The sequence below is a fragment of the Nymphaea colorata genome, chromosome 11 (assembly GCF_008831285.2).
Source record: "Nymphaea colorata isolate Beijing-Zhang1983 chromosome 11, ASM883128v2, whole genome shotgun sequence".
Taxonomy (NCBI): Eukaryota; Viridiplantae; Streptophyta; class Magnoliopsida; order Nymphaeales; family Nymphaeaceae; genus Nymphaea; species Nymphaea colorata.
Genome location: NC_045148.1, coordinates 5,643,596 through 5,670,235, shown reverse-complemented (window position 1 = coordinate 5,670,235; position 26,640 = coordinate 5,643,596). Strand labels below are relative to the sequence as shown.

Here is a 26,640-nt window from a genome sequence, read left to right as displayed (position 1 = left end):
AAAATAGAAGTCTCTTTTAATCATACTTGGCAAACTAGTCGAGCTAAATCAGAAATTTTCCAAGTCAGATCGAATTTCTTACAAATCCAGGCATGACTTGCGGTTTTGGCGAAGTAGAACCTGACTTGGCTCGATTCGACCTGGCTCACCTCTGCCTTTGTCTTGCTCTTGATTCAGCTTGACTCACTGATATTTGACTGCAATTATGGAATTATGGTTATTTGGATATTCGATCGGCCGATGAGTCAACTTGCTGACCCTAATGACCTGGTCATCTAGAGTTCCTCATACCCAAAGTCCTAAAAGCAGATCTATATCTTGGAGAGGATGGGGAAAAGTGTGGATGTTTCAACCTTTCTATAAATAGTTCTTAAACCTCATAGTTTGATTAAATAAAAGAGAAATTGGCGGTTTTTTGTGAATCTCTCTTTCTCTCTCCAACACTGACATTGTCAATGCTCATCAAAGTATCATGTTCTAGGCCACGTGCTCTCTCACTCTCTCTCCCCACAACACGGTGCTCAAGTCAGGTAAAAGATGAGAAAAGATATATAATAGACATACTTGGCTGCCCATCATCGTTAGTTAAATCGTTTATTTTAAACGAACCCAGCTCACATGCTCCCGCTCCTCATCATTTACACACTATTAAAAGCTACAAAACAAATGATAAAGAAGGACCCACTACTACCCCACTTTCTGCTTGTTTAATCTTTGGTTGAAAAGAAATCTGAAAAAAGGAAAAGGACACAATCACGACAGCATGTTTAAATCCATCACCCTATACACGTCCCACCTCACATGCCCCCTCTGCAGAGAAATAGTAGAAAATATGTATCCCTCTCATTTTGTTTGAACTTTCTCTCTCTCTCTCTCTCTCTCTTTCTCTGATGCGAGGTAGCTGCTCTTGGATCCGGAGATTCTGATCTGAAGCATATAACAGGAACATGGGTTCTGCTGCTCTTCTCTTCTCAATCTCATCATCCCCTGTCTAATGCCTGTAAATCCATGGAAGCAGAGAAGAAGCATGTACTGCCATCTTCTCTGTTCCTCTTCTTCTTGTTCCTTTCATTATTTGGATTCGTGGCCATTCAGGCTTTGAACCAAGAGGGACAGGCACTCCTAGAATGGAAGCTACGTCTAAATGGCTCAACCGAGAGCCTGAGTAACTGGAATCCTGATGATGGCAATCCCTGCAAATGGAACGGCGTTCTCTGCAATGCCGAGGGTGACGTGATCCAGGTTAGTCTGAAGTCTCTTTCTCTTCATGGTCCTCCTCCTTCTGGTTTCGGATCCCTCAAATCCCTCCGGACATTGATTCTATCAGGGATCAACCTCACTGGTTCAATCCCTGCAGAGTTGGGTGACTATTCCCAACTGACCTTTCTTGACCTGAGCAATAATGGAATCAGCGGTGCTATTCCAAATGAAATATGCAGGCTCACCAAGCTCGAAAAGCTCTATCTTAACTCTAATTTTTTGGAGGGACCCATCCCGGCAGATATTGGCAACCTCACCAGCCTTTCGTGGTTGGTTCTCTATGACAACCAGTTGAATGGTGGGTTGCCTTCAAGCATAGGCAACTTGAAGAATTTGACGGTGTTCAGAGCAGGAGGAAATGCAAATCTCCAAGGCCCGCTGCCATTAGAGATTGGAAATTGCAGTGAACTCGCCATGTTGGGTCTAGCTGAGACCAGCCTAACAGGCCCCCTTCCTGCTACACTTGGGCAACTTAAGAAACTGCAAACTCTTGCCATATATACAGCCATGTTGTCAGGTCCAATACCCAAAGAGTTGGGGGACTGCAGTGAACTGCAAAGCATATATCTTTATGGGAATTCGCTATCTGGTTCAGTTCCTAAGGAGTTGGGCAGGCTCTCAAACCTACAACACCTTCTTTTGTGGCAAAATAGCTTGGTTGGTACCATCCCTCCTGAGATCGGCAACTGTTCTTCATTGGCTGTCATTGACTTATCAATGAATGCTCTAACAGGAAGCATTCCTCAAAGTTTTGGGGGCTTGGAAAAACTTGAAGAGCTTCTTTTGAGTGTCAACCAGATCTCTGGCAGTATACCCTCGATCCTGGTGAACTGCACAGCTCTAACCCATATTGAGATTGATAACAATCAAATTACAGGTCAGATACCTCCAGAGTTAGGGACGCTGAAGAGTCTAACTTTGCTTTACTTGTGGAAGAACAAGCTTGAAGGAAGTATTCCCACCTCTCTTGCTGATTGTGAAAAGCTGGAGGCGCTTGATCTTTCTCAGAATAGCCTCGTAGGATCTATTCCAAAGCAGATTTTTGCATTGACAAATCTAACAAAGTTGCTTCTCCTCTCCAATGATCTCTCCGGTCCAATCCCAGCACAAATTGGTAACTGCACTTCTCTGATTCGGTTCAGAGCAAGCAGCAACCGCCTCTCTGGATCGATCCCAGCCGAGATCGGGAAGTTGACAAGATTGGAGTTTCTTGATTTGGGTCAGAACGAATTGATTGGGCCAATTCCTGGAGAAGTCTCTTCATGCACGAGCCTCCAGTTCCTTGACCTTCATTCCAACAGCCTTACAGGAAATATACCTACAGATATAGGCCGGTTGGTAAGCCTGCAAATTATAGATATGTCAGCGAACTATCTTACTGGAGATCTGAATCCAGCATTTGGTTTGCTGAGTTCTTTAAACAAACTCATGCTTGGGAACAACAATTTCTCTAGCACGATCCCTGCCGAGCTCGGCCGCTGTAGTAAACTGCAACTCTTGGATCTTAGCAGCAACAGACTCCATGGGGAGATTCCTCCTCAACTTGGATTGCTGCCATCTTTGGAGATATCATTGAATCTAAGCAAGAATTTTCTCACGGGCCGGCTGCCACAGGAATTCTCTAGCCTCATCAAGCTGGGAACACTCGACCTGTCATACAACATGCTGACAGGAGACCTCTCTGTTCTCTCAACTCTTCAAAATCTAGTCACACTGAACGTGAGCTTCAACAATTTTTCTGGCGCCTTGCCAGATACTCCCTTCTTCAAGAAGCTACCTTTAAGTGATCTCACTGGAAATTCAGCACTCTGTGTATCTGATAGTTCATGTGCACATGCACCATCATCGTCGAAATCCAATATGTTAAAATTGGCAATGAGCCTCCTGCTCAGTGCAACAGCAATGCTACTACTGCTAGCAGCGTATATGCTGATAAGAGCACGCACAAGTTTGCCAAAAGACACAGGGGATCCGGAGATTGCTCCACCTTGGAGCATAACACTCTTCCAGAAACGGGACATCCCACTGGATGCCATATTACGCAGTCTTATACCTGAAAATATCATTGGAAGGGGGTGTTCTGGAATGGTGTACAGAGCATCAGTAACTGGCGGTGACAATGTGGCAGTGAAGAGGCTATGGCCTAGCAAGAAATGCAGTGAACTAGCTTTTGCCTCTGAGACGAGCACATTGGGTTCCATAAGGCACAAAAACATAGTAAGACTCTTGGGCTACTGCAGCAACAGGAGCACAAAGCTTCTCTTGTATGATTACATGCCCAACGGCAGTTTGGCCTCACTGTTGCACAATGAGAATAGCAATGGTGTGGCAGTAGAATGGGAGATGAGATATAATATCTTGCTGGGTGCAGGACAAGGACTGGCCTATCTGCACCATGACTGCATACCGCCCATAATTCACAGAGATGTGAAGTCCAACAATATTTTGCTGGGTCCAAGATATGAGCCTTATTTAGCTGACTTTGGGCTTGCCAAGTTGCTGGATGAAGATGGGATGGGATACTCTAGGTCATCTCCACTTCTTGCTGGCTCTTACGGGTACATTGCTCCTGGTATGTTGATCAACACCTTTTTAATTCTGTGAAATTGCTTTCTGCTTATGAATTTATTCATTAAAGTCATCCGTTTTTCTTTCATACTGCAAGTGACTTTAATCAGAAACAAATTTTATATTCTTTTAGGCCTCAAAGTGATTAATCACTAAACTGACCTCTCTCCCTGCATATATATCCATCTTTCAAAACCAATGGCTAAATGACCTGTTGTTTTTCCAACATACTGCAGAGTACGGATCCATGTTACGGATTACAGAGAAAAGTGACGTTTACAGCTTTGGAGTCGTCCTACTTGAGGTCCTGACCGGCAAGCACCCCCTTGACGCGGCCTTCCCAGAAGGCCTACATTTGGTTCAGTGGGTGAAAGACCACCGCAGAAATAAGCGTAGCGCTCTTGAGTTGTTGGATCCAAAGCTGCAAGGCAGGCCAGACTCACAGATCCAGGAGATGCTGCAAGCACTTGGTATAGCATTGTTATGTGTTAACAACAATGCCGAAGAACGGCCTACCATGAAAGATGTAGCAGCGCTTCTCAAGGAAATCCGCCATGACGCCCCAGCAGAGGCGCATAAACTTGGCACATCTGAGCCAACGAATAGTCCTACACCAAACCACTCCACTGCATCAAGTGCAGGGCTTCATCTAGATCCAGGCTCCTCAAATTGCTCACTGCCATACTCTTCCTCTGTTTCTACTAAGATTAACCTCTACTAAGGAGCGTGGAACGGATATTGGCCTTTTGCAATGTCAAAAAAATTCATTCGGGCAATCAATGGCAACAACGGGGGTCCTTGACTTTGACACATCACATGGCCAATCACTGTATGCCTACTGCACATCAACGGTGACGGTGCCAAAAGGGAAAAAGATTGATGACCTGAAAGGAGAAAAGCCCTTTCAACATCCACAAACAAGGAGGAATAATTGAATGAAGGAAGCCAATCTTCTTCCCGCTGCTACATGGTTGCCTCTGTTAAGGAAATATTTACTGGTTTTTCTCTTGTTGATGATGAAGTTGATGCTATATCTGCCATCAGAGTGGGGCCTGCAAATTTTACGACAAACCGATGATGACAAACAGAGTGGGCGGTGATGATGCCAAAAGCACCAAAAAGAAGTGAGCTGTGAGGTGGGGATTCTGTGGATGTCTAGCAAGTGTACATGAGAAAGCAACTGATGGAAGAAGCCAAGCTCAATTTTAGCTGTTGTGGAGTTGGCTGTGTTAAGAAAGTGGTCGGTTTTTTTCTTGTTGGAAGGTGGGGACAGACCATGTAATCAAAGGATGACGTGCCCACATCCATGTGAAAAGGACAGCTTCGGACAGTCATGGATGTATTATTGGGCGTTTGATGGTGGTCATGGCCACTGCACACCACATGAATGCACGTGATAGACCAAGATTGGCTACAGCCGGAACTGATGGGAACCCGTCAATGTTCATGATTCCATCTCAATAAGCTGGATCTGGCCAGTCTTTTTCGTGTAAAAGCTGCTAGTTTACTTTTCAGGCATTATTTTGGTTGCGACCATGATAAAAAATAATTCTATTGCAGCTGTTTAGTAGGGATTCTCTCTCTCTCTCTCTCTCTCTCTCTCTCTCTCTCTCTGTGGCACAGTTAGCTTGCGGTTTGTTGGTTTTTAATGCGGAGTGGTTCACCACTTTTAGCTTGGCCATAGATCAGTAACTCAGCAACGTAGCGGAGTTACTCCATATAATGAGTTACTCCATATAATTTCCGTGGTACTCTGGTATGGAAGATTCTTCAGCAGTCAAAACACCCACATGAGAAGCACTTAAAATGTTGTCACTCGGTAGACAACAGTGTTGTTGATGTCAGAGTAACAGTAGGTTGACAGGCCGATTAATCTTGCAGGGAGCCTCTCTTTTATGTTCTCGGTAGAACGCCATTACTTTTAAGAGAAACAAATGCAGTGGCGAGGACTGTGAGCTGTTCCTGATTGAGTACGACAAAAGGGGCAAGGACAACCCACAATCCCAAGTTCCCCACCATGAACAGCGAACTGGGGAAGATGAATAGGGGTTAATTGGGGAGAGTTAGAACTACTGATGTCAAGGTTATAGTTTCGTGCAGGTGAGCAGCGGGAGAGGGTCAGAGAGCACCGGGAGAAGAGCGAGTGTATGTAGATGGCGATCGATCGCCTGTGTTCATTGCCAGAGCACCGGAGGAGCAGAGAGCAGCTGAGCGGCAGGAGAGAGGGAGAGAGACGACCATCGGACGCAGAGCGTAGTCCTGCAGGTCTGTCCCATGGGTAACCACGGAATAGGGCGGAACTGGGGAAAATATATACCCCTGTCCAACAGGGCGTCTGTCTTGTCTGCTCGAGAAGATCAAAGTCCGGCCTTTCAATTTGTGAGATGTATCTTATAGAACAGGAACGCGTTTTAATTTGATGCAGAATCACATCTGCGTAATTATTCTTCCGAGGAAAACCATGGATGTAAGTAAAGTCCTGGTCAGACACCCACACATCATCACCATGTTCATAAAAGATGAATGACTTAAAGACGTTTTAACTCCTCATATTAAAGAACAAGAAAACACATTTTGGTAGTTGGAACATTCATAGTGTTTCATGAATTTATTCCAAAAAATAGTGCAAATTCATGAAACATTAAAACTAAATGTCTATAAATCTGCCCTAATTCATAAAACACTCACGAAACGTTCCGTTTCCATTTACCAAACGACCTTAAAAAAAAGCATTTGAGAGACAAAATATTGGTTATTTTGCATATCAGCGTGTTTCGTTTGACAAACGACCAAAAAGAAGTATTCGAGAGACAAAATATTGGTTATTTTGTAGCTCAGCATGTCAAGGCCCCCCAAAAACACAACCACCCTTCATGTGTCTCTTCTTCCTGGCCTTCTTTTTTTTTTTTTTTTTTGTTATTTCTTTCACTTTTGCCGCGTTGTCTTATCCCTAATATACCGACTAGGAGCAGTCAAATTCCATCTAGGCCCCAATTAGGCCTTCATCGGGTCTCCGTGGTATTCTTTCACTACAGAGGAGGTGAAAACAAGATATCTACCTGAGGATCTAAAAGTTTTGTGTTCGAAACTAAGGGAAACAAATGTGATGCAAATGCTTGACGGACCATTTGAAAAAAAATTAGGCACCCAGTTGTTTATGATAAATTAAAGTAACTATGGCCAAAACAAGAAGAGATTAAAAGAGATAAGAACGATTGTTTATTAGGTAAATTTTTCTTTATATTGTGGCTATGCGACACACCACTACATTCTACAGTAGAAACAAATTGTGGGCTATCAAACAAATTAATGCATAATTTTGTTAGTTGTATGGATGAAGTGCTACAGGCATGCCATGCATTAATGGAACCATTAGTAATAAATACGTACACAGATAGCATCACTGGAGTTTTATATAAAGCAGTAGGTCTACTTGGCGAAAGCAAAATGTTCATGTGTACATCAACATATTAACTGAGTCTGACATCAAATACAGACTGGGACTGCTCAAGCATATAATGAGCTACCAGAAATCTAAACCTATAAGAATATAGAACGGATAAAGAATATATACAAAATTGGCTTAGATATAAAACATGCTGCAACAGTCAAGTGATTTTAATTCGTAAAATTTGTACAGTTTAAGCTCATGGCATGCAGACTGAAGGGGGTAACAACTGCAGAGCATATGACAATATGTTGATGTGTTTGAATTCCTTGTCCTTGTAAGGAGAAAATTTGTGTAAAATGCACTGAAAAATAAAAGCAGAATGTTTGTCAAAAGTCCCTCTCCTGCTCATATTGCGTTTGATTTCAGATGCTTACTTCCGATTTTCCGTTTTCTAGCTAAAGCTTGGCCTTTTCAATGCATAGAGACTGAAGGGGGGTAACAACTGCAGAGTATATGACAATATGTTGATGTGCTTGAATTCCTTGTCCTTGTAAGGAGAAAATTTGTGTAAAATGCACTGAAAAATAAAAGCAGAATGTTTGTCAAAAGTCCCTCCGCTGCTCACGTTGCGTTTGATTTCAGATGCTTAAGTCTGATTTTCCATTTTCTAGCTAAAGCTTGGTCTTTACAATGCAGAGAAAAATGATATATAAGAAGAAAACAGAAACTTTAGGGGAAAAAAAATACAAGAGTGCAAAGAAAACTACATAAAAGAGTTTTATATTTTGGTAACAAAATAGTTCAACAACGTGAGTTGCATAAGTTTGCTTCAACTGGATCAGATGTTAAAGAAGCATCAACCACCAAGCAAAGAGATGGTTTGCAGTACCCATGAGTCGGCTAACCAGTCCAGTCATACTCAATTATGGTGCCACAAACACGGGAAAGATGTTTTGATTTTTTTGGTCATCACTATAGCCAGAATAATTACTGAAATCATACAGCAAGGACCTTTCCCTGTCAACCAGCAACTTTTAGATCCTTGAGGAAATTTACATTCTTTGGTGTTAAAAAAAATGTCATACACAAGAGAAGAACCATGAAAAAGTAATTGTTACATTTTGCTGGCACTCCCATGCAACTGAAGGTTGAAGCAGACTACTTGTGACTACAAATGGAAGCCATCATCTTAACACTACCAATGAATACTTGTGGTTTTTCATTTTCTAGGCGGAGCTTACTTAGTCTTTACAGGGCAGAAAAAATATGATATATCAGAAAAATCAGAAACATCATAACAAAACTAAGAACAAAATGCAACGCATACAAACATATAAGAGCACATATTTTGGTCCGAAGTACTTCAGCCCCATAAGTTTCACATGTCTGCATCAATTGGATATGAAGTTGAAAACAAGAAACCACCGAGAAAGAGATGATTTGCAATATGATTGAGTGAAGATGTAACAGGACATTTCTAAAAAGGTAGAAGTATCCATGTCGGCAGAATATAACAAGAGTGTGGGAATGGGACATGGCTTGGACATGGCAGACTTAATTTTTTTCTGTACTTTTTATATGTTTTTGGTATATTTTAGTAACTTTTGTCTGGTAATATATAGTTTATGAATGTAACAATGAAGTTATGTGTTTATTTGCTTAAAACTTCATTATATATGTATATATACATATACATATGTACAGCCATATTCCCATGCGCAAGTTTTGTAAAAATGCTCCGCACTGTACCAGTATCCATGTAGTCTTCGCTCAAAGTGGCTAGCCAGACCATTCATACTCACTTTATAGCCAAAAACACAAGAAAGATTCTGATGTTCTTAGAGATAATTTCTGCCTGATGTTCTAGAGATAATTTCTGCCAGAATAAATTCTGACTCATCAAGTAAGGAACTTTTTCTGTCAAGCAGCCTTCTTTAGATCCTTTGAGGAAATTTACATTCTTTGGTGTTCAAAAATGATATATACAAGAAAAGAACCATGACAAAGTAATTGTTACATTTTACACTCTTATGCAACTTAGGATTGAAAGAGACTGTTTGTGACTATATAAATGGAAGGCCATCTTCCCAACATTACAAATGAAACAAAACTTTCTGAGTACTCACAACTGTCTGATTTAGGAAAGCAGTTGAGATCCACTATCTGCATGAACCCGAAATTGATCATGAGCAGGAGCTCTCGTCATTTGTACATCACGGACATAGTGGGTTCTGGCTTTTGCATATGGAGCTTCCTTCGCTGTAAAAGTAACCATCTGTCAGACTTCTTTTCAAACTGTGTCTGTTACTTCTAAAAGATCCGACAATCAAAGAATAGCTGAACATCTTCCTCACGTCCCCACCTTATTTGTTCTTTATGGGGTTACTTCATTTTCTCTAATATCAGAAACTAAAATATTTTTCCAAGCATAAAAAAATGAAAGCCAACTAATGTGAATGTACAGGAGAGTGGAAAGTTTTAGCTTACCTGCAAGTTTTTTTGCTCTAAGAATGTTTTGTCGTCTCTTCCACATGCAAAAGGAACATAGAAGAAGAACCAAGAATCCAAGTATAGCCCCAAACACAATACCAACTTTTGCAGAGGTAGAAAGATGATGCCCACAATCAGGCAATCCAGGTATACCACAGAGGCCCTCATTCCCTGTAAAACTGAACGTCGGCATGGTTTATCAGATTCTTTGATGATGAAATTTCTCAGAGTTATTCATGTATGCAGTGAATTGCAAGGTGGCAGGAAACGAATTGGATTGAAGAAAAGTAGAGATAAAAGATGAGAGAAGCAACCAAACACTAAAAATCCAAAAATTTTCTTCAGAACATTAAATGTAAACGAGAACTTACTTGAAGCTAGCCCTGTGGAGAGGCCTCCCACCAAGAGCTGATGGGACTCTTCCAGATAACAAGTTGCCATTAAGATTCCTGGAGTAAGATATAACAATCTCAAAGTCAAAACTTTTTGTGAGGAAAAAAAATATGTATCTGAAAAGCACTATCAATACTCACAATACTTGTAATGAAGTTAATTGTCCAAGGCTTTCTGGAATGGTTCCATTGAGCAGGTTGTATGATAGGTCTCTGTTGATATTCACATTTACAAGATATTTCAATCATCAGAGTGTCATAATTGAAAAATAATAAACTCTCAAAGCAGACATAGTGCAATATTTATTCTAGAACTAATGGAAAGATCCAAAGTACACACAAATGAAATACAATAAGTTTCAGATCATCCGAACATTTGTACATAGATGAAGAACCAATTTACATGCTAAGGGTAAAAAAATAAGAATCAAACCAGAGGTTGAATTGTGGCCAATAGAATAATGACAGCCCACAGTAAATGGGGCACTTTTAAAAGCAACTTTCTCCGCTTCTCCATCCTCTTACACTCCCTTTTTTCTCCTATAACTTCAGAGATCAAGCCCAGGCCTGTCTCTGACTAGGTCTTCACTTAACGAGTTTTATGGCCTTGTGGCAGTGCATGTTTAGGTGGCAAGGCGTGAATTTGTGTAGGTTATAAAAGAGCAAAAGCAAACTGATTGTCCACCTGATTCAAGAAAGAAAATTAGAGGAGATTGGCCATCCTGCTGAGACAAAGAGAGAGAGAGAGAGAATCCCCACCTTGCTTTGACACAAAATTTACTAACATTAGATAGATTTATTTGTCGACGCAATTTGACTATTGTTTAATGTTGCTTATATTTTATCTGTTAATGATGTTGGTCATAGTTTAGAATTCTGGGTCTGCCACTGGTTGCATCCACCTGTACGACAAAGGTAACAGCTCCAAGAATTATTGCACCCATTTTCACTTATGACTTTCCTTTTTGCTTCAAAAACCGATTTTCATGACATTGGGGTGAACTATGCATTTTTACTTGATTCAATGAACTTTTGGGTCCTTTTTTACTTTTATCACTTTCAATATTCTGGTTTGAGACCTTGAATTTATTTTATAGTTCACCAACTTGGACCCCCATAAATGGACTGGTTCTGACAAGCGTTGACTACTTTTATGGTCTTGACCAACTTGTGTTAGACTTCCATTTTTGACAGGTTAGCTAATTATAGATAACTTCAAAGCATATAAAACCAGGGGAAAATATTGAAAACATATCAAAACTGTGTTCCTGCGTAAGTAAATAGTCAGGTGATTCAAAGATACCTAATTCAACAAAATTTTGTGTTATTGGTTAAAGTTAAACCATATGCATACATGCATGCATAGGTTGAACCAAGCCAACCAGGTCCTTCTTCCGAGGTTCCAGTCTCCCTATTTAGGAGCAGGGCAGTCCAAATGAAGTTAATGAACCAAACCAAAATGATTATTGTTTTACAGCTGTTCCTCACAATGGCATATATACAAATGCACATGCATACATATATACACATATATGTAGGTAAGTATGTATATATGTGTGTCTGTTTACATATATGTATAGAATCACAAAAAACACGTTTTTTTAAAAAAAAAAACGCGATAAATTAACTGGCCGTTTAAAACTTTAAAAGAACACATTTTTTAAAAAAATGTTAAAAACGAAAAAAACACGTTTTTAGCGCGTTTTTTTCATTTTTTTCATTTTTTTAATGTCAAACATTTTTTTTTCATTTTCTATTTTTATTTGTTGCAAATCTACGTATCTTTTGATGCTTGTGTTATTAGTTTCTCACTTATTTTTTTCTCCATTTTTAGTTTTTTAAAATTTTTTAAAATTTACCGTATTTTATTTTTCCCTTTTTTTCAAGTTCGCCGTATTATACCCGATAAAAACCTTGCCGTTTAAAACTCCGAGACGTTATTTGTGACTATGATGTAAATATGTATACATACAAAAGAATTAATTAGGATACTTTTTAAAACCTTACTGGCTTCAATTCAGATATGATACTAGTGTTTGATTAGACCACGTGACATCTAATCCAGTAAAAGACAATTCCTCATATACCAACCCAAATAAAACCTTATGAAGTACCCAATCCTTCAGCAACAAAAGTAAAATGTCATTTGTGGGGCCTATATCCAACCTACTTCCATAAACCTTTTCCATATCCTAAAAAAAATAATGCAACTTTTCCTAAACCCTGGAGTCAACAACTACAAAAATAAAGTGCCTATATGATGTGTTATAGGCTCTTGGCTTTAAGAATCTGAAAAGAATTTAGCTGGATCTTGTTCCTTTCAGTTAAACATTGTCTGAATGAAACCCACTGTGGTTTTCATTTCTGTCTGCAGACTAAGGCTACTCCCAACACAACCCAAGCCTGATCGATCACATCAACAGTCCTGGCATGTCTAAGTCTCAGATTGAGCACCTAGACAACCATGAAGGCTAATATCTATCTAAAAATTCTAGGAGACAAAAGCAAAGCCAAAGTATTCAAATGATATAGGAAAGCAGGAAATATGGGAAAAAGGGAATTCAAGGATAAAGATAGTTCCATGATTATCTCATTAAATTGTCTGAAAAATATATCAAGCCTGCTATTTAGATGAGAAAGCTAAAAATTATCTTTCCGATCCAATCAAATTTAAATTTGAAAGGAGGTGGCCGGTGACTCCGTAGAAACAATTAATCTAAATAATTAACAAAATGAAAAGCTTCCTATCTTAAAAGCATAAGATTACATTAAAAAGAATCTGAAGGTGTCAGGGCTAAATGTCACTTGCTCGTGCAAATTCCACCCCCGTTGCTAATAATACTAGGAACCAACCTTCATGAATTATACATAACAATGATATATGATTTACAATAGAATGTTTTCTGCTTGGCAAACATATTTCCATGGAAGCAAAAAATTCACTTACAAGACCACCAAAGTACGAACAGTTCCAAGAGAAGGAGGAATGCCACCATGGATGCTATTAACACTTAAGTTTCTGCACAAGGCCAACCAACAAATTACCAATCGTTGTACAAAGATGATCACTTGATGAATAATCTACATATATAACTTTGCAAATAAATGCAATATCTATATGGACAAGATAATGAGAGAGATGGAAACAAGAAAAGGAGAAGAATTGAGCACACATTTACATGCAGAGGCAAGCAGTTGCACGCACAGAAGGACATGTACTACACACATAGACCCCCCTCCACACACACACACACACACACATATATAAAGGAGTGGTTGTCAATAAATAATCCATACACTCATGAATCACAAACATTGTCAACTTGCTTTTAGTACTTATTCATTAATAAAAAGAGCATAATTAGCGGACTAAATTGGACAACAGATCCACAATATTTGCATTCCACAACTACAAACACTTCTGCAGACAGTAAAGTGAGAGAATAGACAAGTATTATAAGATAGTGTTTCTAGTTTCTAGTACCAAAATTTTAACATAAAAAAAATTATATCTAATAATTAAAAATGCATACCAAATCGGCGTTTAAAGTAAAAATATGTTTCTCTGTCTGGACAAACTAAACATGGTTAAAATTGACCAAGCACAAATGTAGAATGAAATAGACATGGGGGCATTGACCACAACTAAGCCATGTCCAAAGCCACACCCACGACCAGCCAAATAGACATGGGTGCAGCACCAAAATATAAGAGTCCATTTGACACAACATTCATATACACGTACACATGATAAATGGTTTTTCAGGTACCCAACCCAACACCGCACCCCCCCTTCTCTCTCCCCTCTCTATTGTCCACCAATCTTAGGGAGGAGAGGATAGTCATGTGGAGCGGAAAAAGAGAAAAAAGGAGGGGGAGAAAAAAAAGGTAGGTAAGCAATGAGAGGGAAAAGTGGGGATGACTCTCAATGTCAGTGCAAGGAGCGTGAAAAAAAGGGTCCCAGAATCAGGCTGGTTGACAGTCCCAGAGGGGTGACTCTCAATGTCAGTTCTGGGCTGGTTATCTCAGTAGGGCCCAAGCATTGACTCTGAGAGCAACTGCCACTTTTCCTTCACTTAAACCTGACTTCTGGGTTGTATCTCTTTCCCTATTGAATGAGCACTCAATGAGAGAGAGTGATGGACCCAAAAGGCAGAGTTGTGCAACAACCAGTTGCCATCTCTTAGAAGCACCTGCACTGGCTTACAAAAAGTTTGCTGTTTAATAAATTGTATGCTTTTCTGGTCATCCGACCTTATAGATATGATCTATATACATCTTTAGCATAAAACAAATTTCAGATCATGTAACCTAACATATCTATTTGTATCTTTATATCCTGAAAAATTAACGGCTCACCTATGTTACATGAACATTCGTAAAGGGCAGCTACACCTGTCTTAACTGGCAACACACTAATGCAAACACAGGACATGGCTTCAACATGGTCAAAACACTGTTTGGTACAACCCATGCATTTTATCTCCTTTGCTGCCAATTTTGGACTCCAGTTTTGTCTTTTCTTTTACCCTTTGCTGTCCAATTTTGGACACCAATTTTCTTTTTCTTTTACACCTTTCAAAATTTTTGGGTACTTTCTGTATTGCCACTTTTTCAAAAAAAGTTATCTAGTTAATCTGTTTAAAATTTTATTCTTTACATGCCCATTTATTTAGAATAATGAGGAAGTTTAATAAGTTGTCCTAAAGAGACCTACATGCATTCCACAGTTTTACATAAGTAGCAAGTTATCTCATCAAATTTTTCCTTAGAAATTGAGTTATTTCAGTATTTTTTCCCTTAAAAGCTTAAATTTCTTTGCATGCTCAATTACTTTGGAATACTCATTTATAATAGAAAATAAATCTCATCACTCTTTCTTTCTAGGAAGGTGCAATTTGGCTTATTCAATGCTCATTTACTTTTGCATACCCATTTAAATCTGTACATATATAGCATAGTCGCAAAAAACGTTTTCACATTTTAAATGGCAAGGTTTTTTTGGGGTACAATACGGCAAAGCTTGAAAATACGACAAATATATGGTAAATTTTTTTAAAAATTTTAAAAATCATAAAAATGAGGGAAAAATAATAGGTGAGAAACTAAACACAAACATCAAAAATATTTAGATAAGCAACAAATAAAAATTATAAAATGAAAACAAGCAGTTTGGCATTAAAGAAAAAAAATACCTAAAATGTAAAAAAGGGAAGAAATGCAACAATGAAACATGTTTTTTTCACTTCTTTTTCATTTTGGCATTTAAAAAAAAAAACGGCATTTTTCAGCATTTTAAATGGTTGATATACTTCTTGTGTTTTATATGTGTTTTTTTCAAAAAAAAAAAAAGTGTTTTTTATGACTATGATATATAGAGGTATTGGCCCCACAAACTTTGTTGGAACTTGGAACCAACTTACACCCCTCACTGCACCCGTACGTACGAGCAACCATATAACATAGCCAAAACATCAAGACTTGAAATTGATGTTCATATGTCCAAAGACTCCAAACAACATGATCTAAATATCAGTTTCTATCAAATAAATGATGTCCAATGTAATATGTATATATAATTTGTGATTGCAACAATACAACTTCTATCTATGGTTTTCATATGGGTGTAGGTACTCTCGGAATGACATACTAATATATACTTAGTAAACAACCTTCATAAACTATATCTTTAAACAAGAAAGATCACATGCATACGTAACTCCATTTGTAACTCATTGTACTCGTTAACATAATTCATGTATTTTTGCTAAAAGGCCTTTTGAATTCCATCATGGGACTGCCTATTATCATCATAAAACTTTTTATTTGGAAATCCTTATTTCTCATGATCTTCATGAATTTATTACTGAGTATAGCCGTTAGTTGCAATATTGTCCTTTGTTTTTTTCTTTTTTCTATATTTATTACACTGAAAAGTTCCTGACAACAAGTCCCTGCCTTACCCAGTGAAAAGGAACTGCCAAAAAAAACATTTTTGCTTACCAAGTAAACAACCTTTATTAAATCATATATGTCTAAATGTGGGAGATCACTTGCATATACATTTTTTGGTAATTCACTGCATTCATTAACAATGCATATAATATTTACTAGTGAATAAACTCTTTTGAGTTCCATCATGGTACAGCTGATTATTGTGATGCATGGCCATCTTACTGATAGATTTCCTCTCCTCCTTACATTTATTACTCAGTAAAATTTCTCCCTTCCCTCTCTCTCTCTCTCTCTCTCTCTCTCTCTCTCTCCATATAGAAAATTCTTAGGGAATCTTTTCTCTTCATCCACTCTCAGCACTTTGAACTGCCACATTCCCAAATCCACTATTCACCAATGGCGTTCCCCTTTCTTGCTTCTCTGATTGTATCAGTTGTCAGCTTGATTTTTTATTCCTTACAACTGAGTCTTATCAAGCCATCACTACTTTTTGCTTCCTCACATAGTGTGGCCTGCTTCCTCATTCATATGCTTCATTTGCATTTTCTCATGTAAAAATTCTTACAAACTATGTTCTGTTAGCCTTCCTGTTATCTAAAAAAATCCTCATTATTTTGACAGACCGTATATGCATTATAATTTTGTACACACAATCACTTGTAATTTAGGAATGGTGTAATAATTTCCCTCATATTAATGTTCTCAGATTTTTATTGCTATTAATGGATATACTACATATATTTAATATTTCTAAATGCTCCTAGAAAAAAAAAATAAAAGTATTTTAACAAATTTTCCTAAATACTTAGTTATGATGATAAACTTTTTTTTGGTAATCTCCTTCCACTGGTTTATTACCACGCATTGCATGGGCTTTTTACTAGTGTCTCAGTGTGTGTAATATGTATCTTAATATATACACACACTCACACAGGCTTATTCTATGCATGTACAGATTTTAGACTATCATGTGTTCATGCGTGTGAGAGAGAGAAAGGAGCGAGAGAGAGAGAGAGAGAGACGTACATTTTCTGTAGATATTTAAATGTGGAGAAGGCATCTGCCAAGTAGCCCCTCAAACCTTGGTTGCCAAGATCTCTAAACACATAAAACACAAACATCATATAAGTCAATATTCAATAAAATTACTTTCAGGGGATATAATGAGCTTGCTGAAGAAACACTCAGAAACCAGTTTGCTCTTTGCATGGCACAGCAAATTTAAAATGACCAACCGACAGAAATATGCTATGACCACATAGAATCAAGAGATTGTTAAACTAATTTATCACAAATTTAAAATGACCTACCAACAGAAATATGAAATGGGCTTGTTAAACTGATCCCTGAGCCATTCTTGTTGTTAGAAGCTGAGGAACTGAAGTGGGAAGAGGTCTTGGGCTCATAACCTAACAAGCATCACAGTAGGGTGCTCAAGAGCCTGATGATCTCCCCCATTGAGCATGCTATTTCAATACTTGCCCTTTGTTGTCTAAAAAGTCAACATTTACAATCCAATTGAAGTGCATCATTTATAACAAAATGACGCATGCAGAAGGCAAAAAATTTTAGGGCCTTTTATTTCCCAAAAACCAGTCAACTCTTCAGAGTTCACATTCATGGCCAATACCTTCTACTTTTGTCACACTATTGCATTGAGCCATAAAAATTTTGAATCCTATCAATGGGGCCGTAGTGATCTAGCTATGCAGAAAAAAAATTGACAGCAGAAACAAATGTATTTCAAATGGAACCATTATCTATCTAGACCATCCTTCTCATTTAGGTACCTACGTTTTAGATTCATTTGTTGAAAGCACAATAGAAAGTGACAGGGCATTACCCACAAGAAATCATAAAAATGAGGAATCGATATATCAGCAAGATAATGATCCATGAACTAATCATATTTGATGGTTATTTCTTCTAATTCACATAAATTCAGCATACTGTATATTCAATTGAACAGCAAGATCAATGAACTTAGATGTCAAATGATTCCCCCTGAAAACTCTATGTAAGTCCATCTAGCCAAATGCACCACCCTGCAGACATAAACCACCGGTTCAAATGGCACATTTCTTGCTCTTTCTATCAATAGTCCAACCTCATAAGAGATCTCTAAATGCAGCACAGTAGATAAGAGCGCTAAAGGCATATGAGCTCAGGCTATGTTTGTGCCTCATCTTCATCAAGTTCAGGACCTTAACCATGATATAGTTCATCACTTATGCCAAATGCATGCCTTTATTATATATTCTTACCCACTAAATAAGAAATAATCCCAGAGCTATAAACGCAATGCTTCACAATTGTTGCATTCTTTGAATGGGAACCTCACATGAAGCTGCGAGATGAGCAGCCAATAATGAATACTCTCCTCTCCCCATCTTCATCTTCCTATAGGGTTTACTAGGGATTAAGCAGGACATGAAGGCATCATGAGGATGTCGAGAGGAAGAAAAAGAGAGTGGCAGTAGCAGACTCATGTAAACAGCGGTAGCAGCATGCAAGAAAAGGCATCATGCAATTCAAGGTATTATGATGTTAAGGAGCTTTATCCACAAGGAAATGCTTCTTTTGAGCTTAGTTTTTTAAGGGATCTACAAAAAAAAAAAAGTTTAGCATATTTTAGATTTCATTTGATCCAACTTTTGGTGGATCCTTTTAAAATAATTATTTGGCCACAACTGCCAATGGTGAAGTGAAAAGAAATATTTGAACTGGGTGTATTTATTATGGTAAGATGGAGGATTTAGAGAAAGTATATGGGTTTGGAACATCTTCATTAGAAGGAAATTGCTTAGGTCTAAATGTAAATAAATAAAGGATGCTGGGCTATAAAACGGGCTACAAACATCTTCCTGCTTCAGGTATCAGTTAGAGAGGAATCACTGTCAGGTGTATTGACATGCTTGTGTGGTTTCTTTATTGTCTAGACAATTAATTAGCTTTATTTTGTTGCTCAGTGGAACTTAACACCCAAACAAATATTTACACCCACAGAGAGGTGTATATGCTTCAGGTTTTATCATCAAGGATCACACATCAAAACTGATTTCACACTAGAAGCTCACTGCCATTAGCAAAAGCATGCCTTGTGTTGTGGATCATTAACTTAAATTTCAAATAATCAACATGACAGGCATATCATTGAGTTCTAATTCTGTATGTATAAGTTAGTGTAAGGCACTTTCCTACACAATGAAAACTTTTTGCATGTTCATAAAAGGAACGTACTGACAGGAGTCTTACATTTAGGTACAAGTCCTCACTTAACTGCAGTAGCTCAAGAATATAACAACAAGTCCAAGTATTGACTAGCATTCAACATGGTTCTCTTTTAGGTTACTAGAGTCTGACCACAGCAATTTAACATGCCCTTGCCATGTAAACATGTTTCAGTTGACAATTCCACACTACAAAAATGGAAAGGGATTTTTCACAGAGATATGAACAGAATAAAACAAGGAATAGCAAAGAACTGCATAACACAATATGGGGCATGACAAAATTAAACCAAGTCAAAGGACAATTATTATTATCCTGAATTCACCAAAAGAAAAATTATCTTTCCAAAGCCCAAATATAAAAGGTTCAGGAAGTACAATCCGTCGATCACCCAAGAGCCATCATTGTGGTTGAATTGACAATCTACTCCACTCCAAGGATGCTGCTGAGGCACGCATGGATCTCCATTCCACCCAAAACGAAGAGGCAGGCTTAAGGCGTTCTTCAATGTTTGCAATGTCTTGACTATTAAATGCAAATTTTAGCAATCAAATCAGAATCAATTATACAGGAGTAATTAGCCAATATGACATTCCTGTATATTCTTCAGTTTGAAGAAGGGAAAAACGCAAACAGACCAAGGATGAAAATACATCCATTAGTGGCTCGAGTTGCTAGCCATATAGCGTGCTATAAAGAATCAGAACCGATCATTTCATGTATCATTAACAGTTCGTTTACCAAAGTGGTCAGCTAACCATATCCTCACACCAAATAATTGGTACTTCAGATGCACTCTGTGCATTCAATATGGTTTTCAAGATTCATGGATAAAGAGTCTGATAACCATCTTAAAGATCATGTAAAATAAATAAATAAATAAATAGAATTTTATTACAATAAAGTGTAGTTGCAAGTAGACCTAACTGCAAAGCAATATGAAATAATAGATCTCAATATCTATAAACCAATCACCATTTTCTGTAGGACAAGACTGAAGGCGACAATACTGGGATGAAGCACCAAATGGCTGACAAATCAAAAAAGGGTAATCTTGGTATAATTGCATAGTTAAAGAGTAACTTGTTTCTGGACCACTTACAACTTCATGAAGAAGCTTGAGATCTGTGAACTATTAGACAGATAAATAGAGATTACTTATGAGTTCAAGTTAGAACATTCTTTGTATGGCATGTTTTTATGTTTTAGTCTATAGCTTTTTCCAAAGTTTGAATGCAAAATACCATAACATTCCCCAACTCTATTTCACATGTTTAGAAGCACATATTTAGATATATAAAGTTTGCTCGTTGCCCCTAAGGGTTCAAAAGATGCAGCTGATATGTGACAGGAAGCTCAGCAAGAAAGAAACAATAAAAGGAAAAGAAAGAAGAATCTTTCCAGTGCATGCATTTGAAAAGCTGTCACAGAGACGGATATATGAAGACATGGCACAGTATGGGTATGTTTTGCGGGGGATCATGGATTTGTAAAACTGAACAGTGAGGTTGAACCATTGTATCTGTGTGCGAGTGTGTGAGATAGGGAGAGAGAGAGAAGGAGGGAGGGAGAAAGAGAGAGAGACCTTCAACAGCAGAAGTCCTGAACTCCATTGGGATAACTTCAAAGATTTCAATGGCATTGATGATGGCAGTGTGTCCTTGTCTGGGGTGGAAACTTACAGTTAAGATCCTCCCACTCACAGCAATGGTCTTGTTAAGCACCAGTGCTGTGTAACTCCCTCCAGTAACCCTAACGATGTCAACACTGCTGAAAGCCATATCACCATTTATCAATATATCAAACACCCGGGAGCCTGCACCTTGAATTCTTGGGTCAATCTCTGCGAAGTGCAGCCAGACTGAATAATTTTTGTTAGGCTCCACATCCATGCTGAATGTTAAATCAGGGTAGGTACCATTGCTGACAATTGCATATTGATAAATCTTCTCAGGATAGAAGTTTGGTGAAGCAGAGGTAATGTTGATTGAATTCTCAGTTGAAATGGGATGGCCATAATTGTCGAAATTTTGAATAGCCTCCCAATATCGATCACCACCCCAAGGGTTTCCACTTAAATCAGCATCAAATGATGGCCTTCCATTACCACAAGCCAGTCTTCTTGCTGTTCTAAGGATTGATCTACCACTCCACTGTTTCCCCAAAAAGTAGGCATCATTATGAACTTGAAGAATCTCAATAGAAAGGATGGCAGGATCACCATGCCCAGTGCTGTGGAAGCAAGTAGATACAGAATTATCTGAAATTGATACCAATCCCTCAACAAATGACTGGAAATCAAAGTTACTCCAGCCCTGTTTCATTGAATACACTTGTGTTCCTTCGATAGAAATATCAAAGAGAGGCTCATTCTTCAATTGAGGGTCATCAACTAGGGCAAAGAAAAGCCTCACTGAGTAAAGTCCATTGGGCACATTATGAATGTTATAGCAATTCTCTGGGCCATCAGAAAGAGTGAAATAGCGAAGTGTATTTAGCTTGGGGCTGATGTAACTTGGAGGTAATGCTTTACCAGGTTTCCCACCAGTATAACCAAAATCTCTGTACCAAAGTGTATTGGTTGGAGGAGAGTTAACATTCTCACGAGCTCCACAACTTATGCGTAGTGCAAATGGACCTGATGGCATAAACAGTAAGAGGAAAAAACAGAATCAGCTCAAAATTGACAATAATTTGATATCAGACAGAATGTCTTGTGGAGGAGAAAGGAAAAGAAAAAGGAACCATTTTCACTCAACACCCATGTCAAGACAGCTGAACATGACTGCCAGTACAGAACACAGCCTGGACATGGCGACATGATAGTTGGTACCTTTTTTGTCTATTTGGGTGTTTATTGTTAACTTATTTTATGAATATAAATAATGAATATACCATTATTTGTTCAATATCTTACTGTCAGTTTCTGTGTCTTTTGTGTGTGTGTGTGTGTATTGTGTATATATATATATAATAAATATTGTCCCCACACCCAAATTTGTTGAAATTGCTTTACAGCCACACTGTGTCTGCTGTCATTGCACCTAGACAAAGATTTCACTACAATAATCATCTAAAAGGAGCTTACCTTAAGTCAAAGTGGTAAACCTACACTCAGAAGTTTGGGTTTCATATTATGTTTTGTTCAACCCATGGACTATAAAAAGTAAAATGACTTTGAAGTGGCATCAAGGAAGGTTGCTATTTAGTGGTCTTCAAGCCCTTACTGCCAACACAGACACATGGAATTTGAACAACTGAATGCATAACACACACCTAGCTGGGACCCAAACAAGCAAGTGACTTTTCGAAACTTGCCATGCAGACGTCATCTCATTTTGAAAACCTAGGAACCAAACCAAAAACAAATGAACTGAAGATCAGATTTTATCAGAGTTCAAAATTGATGGTCCAAACTTTTCCAGCTCAGATATATGACCCTTGGATCATATCTAGGTTTGGGACACCATGCAGTTAATTTCACCAAAAAGAACTCACTTATGTGGTTCCATCTTGAGTACACAGAGTGCATTCAGCTGTATAGCATCAGTTTGCCTCTCTAACATTACCTTAGATTGATTTACAACACTGTCCAAGATTCAAAAACAATAAAGAGAGACATCACTATATTTTACAATATGTAGGACCAGCCATTACCCTCTCAAATAAGTAAAACTGCCATTGTAGCACAAGGAATCCGTTACCACATTCTAATGGTCAGACATCAGTGACAAAATGTGCCAAAGCTGGCATTTTCACTGTGAGAAAAGAATGAAAAAGGACAATGTGATTCTACATTTTCCACTGGTACCTCAACGTAGCTGGGAGGACATCACATTGCTTAGCATCAATGCTGGCAGCATATAGCAGTGATGAGTAACTGAATTGGTATTTACCCACAAACGTTATCTTTCAGAAAAGAAATGGTATTTCAAAATTCATATAACACAAGTTTCAGTTTCAGAAGCATGTAAAAATTCAAGTTGGAAAATACAACATACAATAATTCCACAATTTAAAAAAGTTACACCATGGATCCATCAAATAGCATAATCTAATGCAAAACAGAGTCATGGAATCCATAAAGAAATATTAATATATGATCGCTTAAAGCCAAAGAAATTCTTCATCATAGAACTCACAAATTTCCAAACGTTAAGTTGATCACCAACAATGGATGCAACTTCCAGATTATCTGAAATGATGTATTTTTGGAGATCCAGTTACCAACCTGGTGTGTGTGAGCTTGTCTAGGCATGCGATAATACCAAAAAGGGTTGAATCCACATCTGTACAAAATGGGCCTTCACTTTCATAGAAACTGAGAATGTAATGGTTCCATAGGTAACAGATACTTTAGCTCTTCCTTCTCTCACTGACTTGGAAGAATTGACGTGTGCATGTCAATTGGATGTGCTTACTGGAGGTTTTACACTGACCGTCCATATTTTGCAGGTAGAATGTTAGATCTTAAAATACCAATCACAAGTGGTTTCTTAGTGAAGAAGAAGTTACGATGCTATCTACTTAAAAAAATTTAATAAGGTCTCATCTTGTATCACAGTTAAATTTTCTCATCTTCCTGTAGCAACTTTGTTCCCATGTCATACCTGTTCCATTTCACCTATTCCTTTTGTTGACTAGCTTCCTTTGACCAATTTCATTCATGTTACAAATGACTGAGCACGCTGAGTCACCTTGAGATCATCAACATCTAACTTTAACTATTTTAATTGTTCGTCATTACCTGTTAGGTGAAACTGTAGACAAGTAGTCCATAATGAACAGTCTACAACTTTGCAGTCTGATTTTGAAAACTTGCAAAGTTATACATTTCGTATGTATAGTCGTGAATGCACAATTCTGTGTCTGTTCATATATGTATATATATACACCCAGATATGCACCTCACTAATTTTATTGTTAAACTCATTACAAGTACTCTACTCCTTTACGCATTTATATCTCTGACAGAGCATTGTGCATGCCAATTGCTTCCAGTACCAAGTGTAATGCACATCATGTTTCTGATTACTTGAATAAAACAATTCCATTTGGCTGCAAATTTCATCCATGAAAAGATGTAAATTTACTGGAAGTTCTGCAGAATCCATTTGTGTTTAACTGTGAAATCTTTATAATCATCAAGTTGAGAAGCATTTTAATTAATGATTCATTGGAAGCTTGACAGACTATATGCCATATGCTTTAAACTCGGTCATGGCTTTGCTAGTTGGTCACATGGTGGACATAAAAAGACCACATTCCCATTATTTGTAGACTTGTTGTTTGTTCTTTGATGCCTTAGTGTGGTTCTTTGGAGATAAATAGTAGTGTTGTATGGTCAGAACATTGTTTTTCTCAGAACAACCGTTTGTAATCGTTGGAAGATACACAACTCTAGATTCCAGATATCCTAATTATAATGCAACAGGGTTCCTCCACAATTCCACCATGATACAGCAGGTCACCCAAGGCTAGGAAAAGAAATATCAAACTGAGGAACACTCTACGTCGCACAAGGCTGAAGAATTCAAAATATCTTCTTTGGAAAAAAGGACATGTTACACGGAGTAGGGACCGGATTCTTTTAGGAAGTAATAAACATCTTAACATGCACAATCTGTTATTTTCGTGTTATGTTGAAATAAATTCTGGTCGCAAATTCTCTTGCGAGTATTCCGTCCAGCAATTTCCATTGGACGACAGAAAATTCATGTTCCAAAAACAGGAGACTGAGTAACATACATGCAACATCAACACCCAACAGTCACTTTAAACCCATGCAGGGAACATCAACCAGCTAAGTTTTCCGTACTATACGCAATTTTTTTTTCTTTTTACCAAGAGTGACAAGGTCTCACTTCACACATGCGAAGGCCGTTGACAGTGCCTACAGATGAAGAGTGTGCCCAAAAATCCGGAGAAAAATCGATTAGACTAAAAAAATTGCGTTCAAAATAAACCATATACGAGAACTAATTTCAACCCCATGTGGAAACACCCATCAACGAAAAACAACGGAATTAATCAGAATCAACAGCGCTACCATCTCGCTCAAGAGATTTTTCTGATGCCTGCGATGAAGGTTATGCAACAAGCTCACAGAAACGATGATCTATAAACTGGAGAGCCACAGAGTACACCAAAAACAAAAAGAGCACAAAAGTCGCTGAAGCAGAACCAAGTATTGATACTCGCCTTTGGGTGCAGCGGAAGCAATTCTGAGGGCTGCCCACATGGGAAGAAGCAAGAGAACGAGTCGAAACATGGAGTCTCTCAGATTTGGAGCACTTTTTCTCATAGCTGAGTTGGGGGCATGTATTTGGGTTGCAGACCTGAGATAAGAGAAGGCAATCGTGAAATGGGGAAGCCTTTTTTTCTGCTACTCTGCTTTTAATCCTTTCCTTTCCAATCCAAGTGCATCTGCATTGCTGGTGCGGCCAAAAGACGGCCAAAAGCCCAAGAAAAAGGCTGATTCGTGTACACTTACTAGGCGTTAGTTTGTTATCATTGACATGATCGATTGTTTTCTTTTTAAGTCTCTTAAGTAAATGGTGATCATGTCGTTGAAAAGAAAATTTAAGAGAATGAAGTCAAATCAAGTTGAGGGCCAAGAACATGTCTCCCAGCGCTCATTTCTGCGCAAATTTAGGTGGAATCAGAGCGATGATGAGGCGAATGGATTGTTGACCATATACAATGAAGCCCAGTCCCCACCACCCACCCTGATGGGCGCCGTGTGCAGTCAATTATTTGTTGGTGGGTGATGTGTATAGGATGCAAATGGAGTCAGATTTGGAATGAGATTTTTGTCATATTGGCAATAATTGATTCGATTTCGACCAGACTCTTCTCACATATTTAGCTGTGCCAGATCCAAGCTGGTTAAATTTGCATAAGAGTTGAGATTTGCTTCCAGATATGGCATTATTCATTAAATCCCACCTGCGCAAAGGAATGCCTGTTCTACAGTTATTCGTGGATTTGCAGGTACAGCCACATTGGTGTTTGGTATTAGGCAGGTAAAAAAGAAAGTGGGATACACAAATTGAATTTTATAACTCCTCAAATTGAATTTTAGTCCATTTAAAAGAATTGATTTTAAAATCTCCATCGGACTTTACCGTCCGGTGCATGAGACTTAAATTAAGGACCCGTTTTTTCTCTTGTCCAACCCTCCGACTTTGAAGCGTGCGAGGTGGCCGTGAAGTTGAATATGAAAAAGTTGAGTCACAGTTCGGCCAAACCTTGGACGGCAGAATCCAATCGTCATCAATGATGTTGTTGGACAACAGCAATAACATGCACTTACATGTCACAATAACCATTCACCTTCATTTTGTTTCTGGA

The 26,640-nt window shown here is 38.3% G+C and overlaps 2 protein-coding genes across 3 annotated transcripts; one reads left to right on the top strand and one right to left on the bottom strand.

Moving 5' to 3' along the window:
* The first annotated feature begins 668 nt into the window (after positions 1-668).
* Positions 669-5,398, top strand: LOC116264413 (LRR receptor-like serine/threonine-protein kinase RGI3). Its single transcript, XM_031644610.2, has 2 exons — positions 669-3,832; positions 4,065-5,398. Exons 1-2 carry the CDS (start codon positions 1,009-1,011, stop codon positions 4,547-4,549), a joined length of 3,309 nt encoding a protein of 1,102 aa, XP_031500470.1. The 5' UTR covers positions 669-1,008; the 3' UTR covers positions 4,550-5,398.
* A 2,255-nt stretch (positions 5,399-7,653) lies between these two features.
* On the bottom strand, positions 7,654-25,954 carry LOC116264089 (receptor-like protein 4). Of its 2 annotated transcripts, XM_031644057.2 has the most exons (10): positions 25,489-25,954; positions 20,873-21,925; positions 19,665-19,812; positions 17,083-17,154; positions 13,049-13,120; positions 10,243-10,314; positions 10,081-10,158; positions 9,707-9,888; positions 9,346-9,478; positions 7,654-7,796 (listed from the first exon to the last, which is right to left on the bottom strand). In XM_031644057.2, the coding sequence occupies exons 1-9, from the start codon at positions 25,589-25,591 to the stop codon at positions 9,357-9,359; spliced, it is 1,902 nt and encodes a 633-aa protein (XP_031499917.1). In that variant the 5' UTR covers positions 25,592-25,954; the 3' UTR covers positions 7,654-7,796; positions 9,346-9,356. The 2 variants fall into 2 exon arrangements, with proteins under 2 accessions (XP_031499917.1, XP_031499916.1); XM_031644056.2 differs by lacking the exon at positions 7,654-7,796 and having other exon boundaries at positions 9,178-9,478; positions 25,489-25,953.
* Between the last annotated feature and the right edge of the window lie 686 nt (positions 25,955-26,640).